The sequence below is a fragment of the Pyrus communis genome, chromosome 10 (assembly GCF_963583255.1).
Source record: "Pyrus communis chromosome 10, drPyrComm1.1, whole genome shotgun sequence".
Classification (NCBI taxonomy): Eukaryota; Viridiplantae; Streptophyta; class Magnoliopsida; order Rosales; family Rosaceae; genus Pyrus; species Pyrus communis.
The window spans coordinates 9,664,080-9,673,408 of record NC_084812.1 but is presented as its reverse complement, the minus strand read 5'-3'; the positions used below and the strand labels follow the sequence as shown (position 1 = coordinate 9,673,408).

Here is a 9,329-nt window from a genome sequence, read left to right as displayed (position 1 = left end):
CAGACAATAAGTACTTTCCAGTCGCAATTTCTTAGTTTCAAGGGGATAAAAGCTCAAGTATCCAAGTGAAAACTCATCATCTAACAGCAATCAAATCAGCCACTTGGATTAGAGGGAATGAACTAAAAGGGCTTACTCTGGAAGAAAGAGGCTGTTCTTAAAAGGTAGCAAAAGTAAGAAGAAAATTACATTCAACTCAACATACAAAAAGACTTCAAAGCTCTGTAAACCTACTTTTTACAAATTCCCTTCGTAGTTCAAACACTCTTTATATTTTTAACTCTGCTGCTTTCTTTGTAGTATCGATTTCCTGTATTGAATTTCCTTTCTCAACACATCTTGTACTTTCAAGAACTTGCTAGACTAGCGAGTAGTCTTGCCCGAATGCATGTATTTACTGTATATCTTTAATTCATTTACCTTTCATGCAAGTTATTATTCTGTTGATTCAAAATCTAACATGCCTTTACTTTTCATCACTTTAAATACTTTATTTTTCAAGCTAATTTGTCTTGTTTTCTGTCTTTACATTTACATGAGAATTGCAAACTGACTTAGAATACAGTTTGATTAATTTGTGGTTCTCCCTTGGTATCAACATACAGAAATTATAAAAGTCCTTGTCACCAAGTCATAAAAAAGAACTTAACATAGATTTAACATCCTTATGGTACAATCCTTTTGATAATGAAATTGAATTACTTATGGAGTAAGCAAACAACCTAAATCAAACAACCAATCATTCAATCTGTTGGTATGGGCCTATAGTAGCATGCCTAAAAAACACTAACTCATTTAAGATAGCCTGAAGGCCTACTCAAGGCTTATCAAAGGCAACCTTAAACTGACACAGAGTTTACCACAAATGCAGGGGTATGTCACCAACAAATCCAGCAGCACATTAAGTTACCCACCATTACATTAAGTTACCCTAATCCATGGTCTCTGAGTTGTCTGAGATTCATTGGAGAAATGATTCTTGTGTCTCCATCAAGCAATTTTTTGGCAAGTATAAGGTTGGCAGCTTCACTTGGATGGTAGGGATCCCAGAAAACATGCATCGACCGATCCTTGCAGAGACTGGATTGTGGACCACATGGAATTATACCTGCGTATTGGCCACCAATTCCACAGCATGCTACACTTGCTGTTGTAAATCCTGCATATATATCAATACAATTAGGGAAAATTGGAACATTTACGGAAGTTCTAACGGAGTTATTCAAAATGGCTATTGTTTCGCATTGTGACAGGTTCAGAAACCAATATTCACTGAGTCTAATATAATAGGTTTGAAATTTAGTTTTGATTTTCTTCTCAGAATCCATACGATTGTTGTTATCACTCTAGGTATCGAACTCATCATCTATATGGGTAAATGCTAAGACTAGCTCTAGATTATAGTGTCACTAGAAATATATAGCTCATTAAACATGTTAGGTTTATTTGGGCTTACCATATTTGTCATAATTTGTAATGACATCCATCACTACATCATACACGTTTGCATAAACAAATGTTGATCCTGGAAGGTTCTCACTCAGTTCAGCAAGTAAGCCCTTCAACCGCCCATTGTACTGAAGAGCTAGCTTATTTGGCAAATCCACACACTGGTCTGGATTCAGTTGATTTAGGGTCTTTTGGTAAGGTATGCATCCAATAGGTCCAACATTTCCAATCACAAATTTGCGAGCATCCAATTGATAAAGTCTCTGCACAAATCAATTAGTCAATAACCATAATTAAGAACCCAATTAATCAAGAAAAGTGGTAGTGGATTAACTTAAATATGTATGTACAGATGTGGGTTAGGTAATAAAAGTGTGACCGCCTTTATACGCCAAGGTTGAATATCCCTTCCACTAAATTATAGTAGTTTAGAATATCCTATTAAAAAAATTAAAATAAAAAAACTTTTAACAAAATATACGTACAGTAAGTTGGACTCTGAAGTGAGAGATCAAATCATCAATAAAAGCATCTGGGCTCTGAGAAATTCTTGCTCCAATGTAGAGGACTGGTAGTAGATAATTGTTCAAAAAGTCATTGGACCCAATTGTGACTGAAAAAATAGATCTTTTCATAATGTACTCTTTTGCCTGTGATGGACCTAATACGTTGTCGATCTGCATCCTTGTCTGGTTGAAAAAATCAACTTGGACATCCATTCCCACCCTATTAACCTGCAACATTTATGGTTTAATCCTCTGTGATTAGACAAAACATGTGTTATTTAAGTGCATAAATTAAACTAAAGCAAGGTTAATCCACAGAGGGTTGAGAGCTAGCTAATTACAAATATTCTTCCTGTTGCATTCATAATCCCTGCTGCTCCTGATGCATAATTCACCCCAACCAATAGGGCTTTCCCCTTGGCATCTGGTGACAAATATGGGAGTGCATACTTTGGTTGCCCCAATTCTTCTCCTGCATAAACAAATAACACACCCCAAGTTAAAAACTATGTTTCACAACGTTGATAAATGTCTCAAATTTATATCGTCCTCTACAGTCGATAAAAAATAAAAACTCCCATGCAACATGTTATACACCCCTTTCTTTCATCTTACTCGTCATATATACTAACTATGCAATGTACAAGATAAAAAGAAATGAGTATACAACATGACATCTGTAAGTTTTTCCCGTACGCACGTTAGACCGGCTTATATTGGAGAAGAGGTTATACTACCAACAAGGATACCCTTACCAACAATATCACCAATGGTTCTGCCATTGGTAAACCTTCCAGTTGGTTTTCCTCCAGACGCCTTGAAATCAATCCCGTTCGGAACCATATTGGCCTTCGACAACGTGGGCAAATAGTTGTTGTTTCCAGCATCAACCAGAGAATCACCAAAGATAAAAGAAGCTCCTAACCCTTGATTCTCAGCAGCATTTCCCAAATAACTCAGATTAAAAACGATCAAAAGAACAAACCCTACGCAGGCCACAGTGTAAGAATACTCCATGGCCATGCAGTTTTGAAGCTTCACAAAGTCGATGATATGAAAACTAAGTCCTAAAAAGTAACTATATATGCAGCAGCTTCTTGCTACGAGAGAAGCTAAAAGAAGCCATTGGTGAAAACTTGTAAGATTTATACTGTTCTAATTTTCCAGCTGCTGCTGCATTTGGTGTGGCCTATTTGTAGAGGTAAAGTCCTGATCTATGAACACGTTTTGATGAGTTTAGTTGACCAACATTGGTGGGATTTTCTCAACCGTTGAGGACATTTTGAGGTTGCTTCTGCAACCATGCAAACAATGACTCACTCGCGTCATAGAATCATAGACAGTCATAGGGGGAGCTTCTTGTTGGCTTTGTTAGAAGTTGATACAACTGCTATTTAATTTATCGATTTAATTATTGATCCGCATGCAGTGAGTCCATATCTCATACTATAAAACCAGATTTGATTAGGTTTTTTTTTTTTATAAAAAATTATACTAGCATAACTCCTTACTTTAATCCTGAGAATGAAAATTGATAGAGGTCTTTAATTTGTTCATTGTAAATTATTTTGGTCATTTCGTGAAAAATATGTTAATATCCTCATTAAATTGTTACATAAACGACCACGTGACTACCTTTTAAAAATTATTTTTGTCAATCTAAAATCTTCACTTGACGAGGATTTTGACTTATTTTTCACAGAATGATCAAAATGATATACTGTGGACAAACACAGACTACTTCTATTGAATTTCATTATTAAACATCAAAGCGAGAAGTTATGCCAATTTCAAAAATTATTTTAACTAAAAACCGGTTTTGATTAATATATTTAAAAGATTTTGAAACCCAAAAGTTGAAAATTTTAGATCCAAACCTACATATTGACCAAAAAAGAACCCAAACCTACCTCTAGACCCACACACCTTCAGTCGTACAGAATTATATTGTTGTTCATGAGATAGTGTTCTGTCCAATAAAATTTGGTCAGAAAAATAACTACCTGAAGAAACTCAAGCCCAAACGAAAAACCAAAACAAAACACCGCCAACACCAAACAATCCGAGGCTATAGGCAACCCAATCTCCTTCAGTGAATATTAATTATCTAAATGTATATTTATGCTTAAATTGAATAGTCAACCAATTAAAATATTAATATTTTTTATAAAAATTTATAAATAATAAAATATAATTTATAATTTTTTTTAATCACTTAATTATTCTAGACCATTGTGACACATATACCAATGGCAACAATTCCAATTTTTCTGATTTTTTTAATGCCAAAAAACCTGGACCATTGATTTGGAAATCCAACTGTCCAGATACATCATCTAGTCGTTCGGGTCGAATTTCAAAATTTTTTTACCATTAGAAATCCAACGATCCAGAAATATGCCGTTGGAAATTCAACGTCCTAGATTTCACCACGTCACTCCTTTTTTTGGAGCCGTTAGTGCGCCTGCATGCCAACCTAACTCGTTGAAATTCTATCATAAAAACTAATGCGCTATTACAAAAAGTCTGTAGCATTTTGACGGTCAAAGCTCGAACTTTGTCAGTGACCGAGTTGAGCAACGAAGTCTAATAACAAAACTTAAATTGGTTACCAAAAAACTAAAATTGGTTGCCAAATAAATCTTTTAAAATTTTTAAATAACATTAAATATGGAAAAATTAATAACCAAATCTTTTTTTTAGTACAAATAACGAAATCTTTGTTAATAGGAATTAATAACGAAATTTGAAAAAAGGAAATAAACAAAAATGATTATGAAATGGATGGCATTACATAAATTCGTGCACTTAATTTGTGCACCAAATGATGTCGCATAATCTATACCGTATAAATTTTTATTGCAACTATTAATCAAATTTCAGTTTGAATTAAAGCACATATTTAATTAGTGACTCATTATTTTGCGTACTTAGCATTATTCTTATTAAATTAGTCGTATTTTCCATTAATCAATAAAGAAAAAAAAAACAAGCCAATAGAAAAATATAAACCCCATGCCGAACATGCCCCAAAATGCCAATAAAGAAAAAAACACACTGAAAAAGGTGCGTCCTAAATTAGGAGTCCTAATGCTTAATCTCTCTCCCCTTGTTTGCTAAATAGGGGAAAATCCACAATTTGGGCTCCAAATTTGACCGTTGGAGCGAGGGATTCAAATCGCCCACTGCGACTCAGAGTCCAAGAGAGAGAGAGAGTAAATTCAAGTCACCCACACCCGCAGAGACTCATCAGATTCCCAGAGACAGAGAGAGTTCACGATGCCAACTCTGGGAATGAAGACTGTTGCCCTAGAATCCTCAGCAAACCCTAACCCTCGAAGCAACAATGAGCACCCCCAAACCCCCAAGTCTCTGTACGAGCAGTCCAGAGAAGATCGAATCAGAGAAAACCGCGAAAGAATGCAAAAGCTCGGCATCGTTGATATCTCTCTTCAGCTCAAATCCAACTTTCAATCAATTAGATCAACGAAGAGCTATTCCGGCCGAAGTACGACGCTGTCTGGACCCACTTCCGTTCGGTCACGAGGACCCACTCGTCGTTCGTCTAGGTAATCTTTCCCATGCCCTCTCTGTTAACTTCTTGGATTACGAAAATTTTCCCTTAGAAATTAGAATATTTAACCAAATGGGTCTCTGATTCTGGTGGATTTTTACTGTCTCTGGTTTTGAATGTTTGATGGGTTCTCAAAATTTGAAAAATTACACACGTTTTTGCTTTAAAGATTGAATCGTTATTCGACCAGGTCTGTGATTGTTGTTGGTTTGAAGCTGTTTCTGAGTGTGAATGCTTTTTGGTACTTGACTTTGGAGAATGTGGATTGGGTCCTCAGTTACTTTTACTTCAATTTTGTTAGAGTTGATTTCTTTTGGTTTTTTCCATGTTTTGGTTTTATGGGTTCAGATTGAAGAATGCGACACCAGTGAGCTACGCAGAGGTGCATGTGTCGAAGAAGGATGAGGCTTCGTACATGAAAGGTATTACGCTGGAGGAGGGTGATAGGCCGGAGATCTACACACAGGAGCATGAGACGCTATTGGGCAACACTGATAAGACCTGGACTCTGTTTGTGGATGGTTATGGAAAAGATGGAAAGCGGATTTATGACCCGGTTAGAGGAAAGACTTGCCATCAATGCAGGTATACATTTTTCTGCCAAAATGCAGCCTTATGTAAATATCGAATGCCTTTTTTTAGACTCGGAGAGAATGATAAGCTAGGATAAAATAAAAGGTTTGGGATATTTAAAAGATGATTAAGGGCTTGTTTGAAAGTGCTTTTAAAATGATTGAAAGCGCTTTTGATGAGTGCTGTTGGAACCAATCCTTAGTAAAATGCAAGTGAAAAGCACTTCAAGTGCTTTTGGAACCCAAAAACATTTCACCAAAAGTGCTTTCAGTCATTTTAAAAGCACTTCCAAATGAGCGCTAATTAGAGTGGAGGACAAGGTAAGGAACATAACCGGTATGAACATGGAATATTATAGTGACAAAGTACTAATGAAATATTCACCCTCCATGTCCATAATTTCAGTGTCATTTTCTTGCTATCAGCTAGTACAGGTCTTTCTGGACTAGTGCATTGGCTGAATATATTTGCAAGATTGAAATTCTGTTTTACAGGCAGAAAACTCTGGGCCATCATACTCAATGCAACCAATGCAACAGGCTCCAAGGGCAGTTTTGTGGCGATTGTCTGTACATGCGGTAAACTTTATACTCTTGAAAGTTTCTTCTCTCATCTACTATCAGTTTGGTCCCATTGGTTTGTAAACATTAGGCAGATTGTTGTAACGTTGCAAAGCGGTTAATAACCGTAGACTCCTAGAATGCTCCTCTTGGGCACTTGCTTTGATTGTCAAACTTTACAACCTGCTGTTTTTTACTACTGGGTTCCCACTTATGCTGTCCCTAATTTGAAGTTGACATGTAGATTCCATTTTTATTTCTTTTATGTGAATTGCAACGTGCTGACCTCAGTGACGCTTGTCTTACAATCCTTATATCAATTTCCTTGCATTTTATGGGAGTGAAACAAGCTGGGTGGAGCTTAGGCTGCAGTGGCATGATGGAATTATAGCAAGTTTTTTTTTTTTTTTTTTTTGTCTGTCAACTATACACAGAGAAGTTCCTTTAGAATACTATGACTGCAGACTGTCAAATTCCAATGAAAGTCAACTTTAAATGATATATAGTATTAATGATTAATGTATTGCATGGACATTCCCCCGGAAGCCCCAAAAGGAAAGGAAAAAAGTGGGTGGCTAACAAAATTTTCATCGGTTGGACTTCACACATCTCGTAGGTTTTGCCTCAGATATGTTCTACACAGTTGGCTTGTATGAATCATCCTTTTTTGCTTTACAAGAGGGCTACGTAACCTCTTTTTGTAATGGTTGACTCATGCATTCTTAAATGTGTTAATCCAATGTTTATACTTATTTATTTATCTTCTTGGAGCAGATATGGGGAGCATGTAATTGAAGCCAATCAGAATCCAGATTGGATTTGCCCTGTCTGCCGCGGAATTTGCAACTGTAGTTTCTGTCGGACAAAAAAAGGATGGCCTCCTACTGGCATCCTCTACAAGAAGGTTCCTTTCAAAACCATGCCACATATTTTTTGTTCCCTCTTTTGTCCCTGGGCAATGGGGCTAAGATTAATTTTGTCTACTTTCCAGGTATCACAACTAGGTTTCAAATCAGTTGCACACTATCTCATTCACACCCAACAAGGACAGACAAATTCAGGAGAAAATCTGGAAACCACAAATCAAGTTTCTGCAAAGAGGTCGTTGCAATTCCCAGATGTAGATGCATCATGTGAAGAAATTGTCAAGGACGACAATGATATTGGAGCGATAAAACTTCTAACTTGGCAAGAAAGAGATGACGAGTTTAAGAGTGAGAAGGAGAATGATATCGAGAATAGCACAAATCTAGATATTAACAACCAAACTTCTGCAAAGAGGGGATTGTCCTTTTCAGATGTGGTACAACAGCCTGAAAGTTTTGGATCACCTGAGGTTGACCACAAGGTTGGTGACCACCTTGGATTGTCAAAGCTTCAATCTGAGACTGAGAGCAGCAGAGATGATCGTCAAGGTGGGAAAGAGAATACAATGCCGTTGATGGATATGAAACTTGGTAGTAGCAATAATGCATTGGAAACTAGCTCAAAGTCTGAAATGAAGCCTGCTCTGGATATTGAACCAAGCACTGATAGTATTGGTGGAAGACTAAGGCAGAGACGCAGGAAAGGAAACGAGCTTAAGGATGATGACTTACGAGAGGAAAAAATGGAAATTCCAGATAGCAGTCCTGCATTGGGCACAGGTTCAAAGCTCAACAAGAAGCGTGTTCTTGCTGAACCAAGTCCAGACAGCATCGGTGGAAGATTGAGGCAGAGGCGCAAGGGCAATGCCTAAGGCAGCATCCATGATGTCGAAAACTAGCAAATAGGACATTTTGTTGATGCAAACACTCTTGGTGTCAGTCTAGGTAGCTGAGAGAGTATTGCAGCAAGACTCTAATCCGTATGATTTCTTTCAGCAAGGATTGAGTCGGGTCTTTTGGTTAGCGTGACAGAATTGCGTATGTTGCAAGAAACCATGTTTTTCTGTATGTTATTGACAGTGGTTTCCAACCTTTTGAATTCAGTCAAGGTCCTATTTTGTTATGAACCAGTAAATTGTAGGTCATTACATTTCAGACGTGTTAATTTAATGACCTTCATTCACCACATATTGGTAATTGTTAATTTGCTTCCCTTATTTGTCGAATTACATGGTAATTATACACTGATGTTGGATTTTCTGCTAATTAAAATAGTAAACTCTGCTAGGCTCCTAAAAAGTCCGTTTTCTGTTAATCATGGGCCATTCCTTTGAGATACTAGATGTATGAACTGGCCTCTCATTGCCAATCCATTATTAGAAAGGTGATCTCATTTACATTGGAGAGATTCTACCGTGCAACCACGGGATATACTTCTGATTACACTCAAACTCTTGCCTTTCTGCTAGCTTTTGGGCCCTCTGCCTCTAGTGAAGTTAGCCACAATAGGTTCTAAGTAGACCATTGAGTTGAGCTTTGCTGGCTTTAGAAAGCACTTTGATGCAATAAAAGCTCAAAAGAAAAAAAGCCAATTGCTTATGAAGGGGAAAAGTGGAATGTAGATGTGATTATCAACTTCATTGGATACTCCAACTTTAGGCAGAATTTCTCTTACCACATCATAGATACCTAACCCCACGTGATTGGTTGGAGTATGAATTTCCATTTGGTAGCTATTTGTAACATTTCAACAATGTCATCTTGCTTTCCAAATATGTACAAATATAAAGGATCGAAAAAA

General features: G+C 36.9%; 2 protein-coding genes across 2 annotated transcripts; one reads left to right on the top strand and one right to left on the bottom strand.

Moving 5' to 3' along the window:
- Nucleotides 1-676: 676 nt before the first annotated feature.
- Nucleotides 677-3,096, bottom strand: LOC137748973 (GDSL esterase/lipase At2g23540-like). Its single transcript, XM_068489158.1, has 5 exons — nt 2,711-3,096; nt 2,297-2,427; nt 1,935-2,183; nt 1,457-1,712; nt 677-1,159 (listed from the first exon to the last, which is right to left on the bottom strand). The coding sequence occupies exons 1-5, from the start codon at nt 2,976-2,978 to the stop codon at nt 927-929; spliced, it is 1,137 nt and encodes a 378-aa protein (XP_068345259.1). The 5' UTR covers nt 2,979-3,096; the 3' UTR covers nt 677-926.
- A 1,940-nt stretch (nt 3,097-5,036) lies between these two features.
- LOC137748951 (uncharacterized) lies at nt 5,037-8,745 on the top strand. The gene is made up of 5 exons (XM_068489139.1): nt 5,037-5,524; nt 5,878-6,114; nt 6,597-6,680; nt 7,437-7,566; nt 7,654-8,745. The coding sequence occupies exons 1-5, from the start codon at nt 5,235-5,237 to the stop codon at nt 8,398-8,400; spliced, it is 1,488 nt and encodes a 495-aa protein (XP_068345240.1). The 5' UTR covers nt 5,037-5,234; the 3' UTR covers nt 8,401-8,745.
- Nucleotides 8,746-9,329: the final 584 nt, after the last annotated feature.

What these genes read in the sequence shown, in the direction of transcription:
- LOC137748951 (XM_068489139.1), top strand. Translation starts at nt 5,235, where the DNA reads ATGCCAACTCTGGGAATGAAGACTGTTGCCCTAGAATCCTCAGCAAAC. An exon ending in CCCACTCGTCGTTCGTCTAG is followed by an intron (nt 5,525 to 5,877) that starts GTAATCTTTCCC and finishes TTATGGGTTCAG; the next exon opens with ATTGAAGAATGCGACACCAG. An exon ending in GGCGATTGTCTGTACATGCG is followed by an intron (nt 6,681 to 7,436) that starts GTAAACTTTATA and finishes TTCTTGGAGCAG; the next exon opens with ATATGGGGAGCATGTAATTG.
- LOC137748973 (XM_068489158.1), bottom strand. Translation starts at nt 2,978, where the DNA reads ATGGCCATGGAGTATTCTTACACTGTGGCCTGCGTAGGGTTTGTTCTT. An exon ending in ATGCAACAGGAAGAATATTT is followed by an intron (nt 2,184 to 2,296) that starts GTAATTAGCTAG and finishes TAAATGTTGCAG; the next exon opens with GTTAATAGGGTGGGAATGGA. An exon ending in ACTTCAGAGTCCAACTTACT is followed by an intron (nt 1,713 to 1,934) that starts GTACGTATATTT and finishes TGATTTGTGCAG; the next exon opens with AGACTTTATCAATTGGATGC.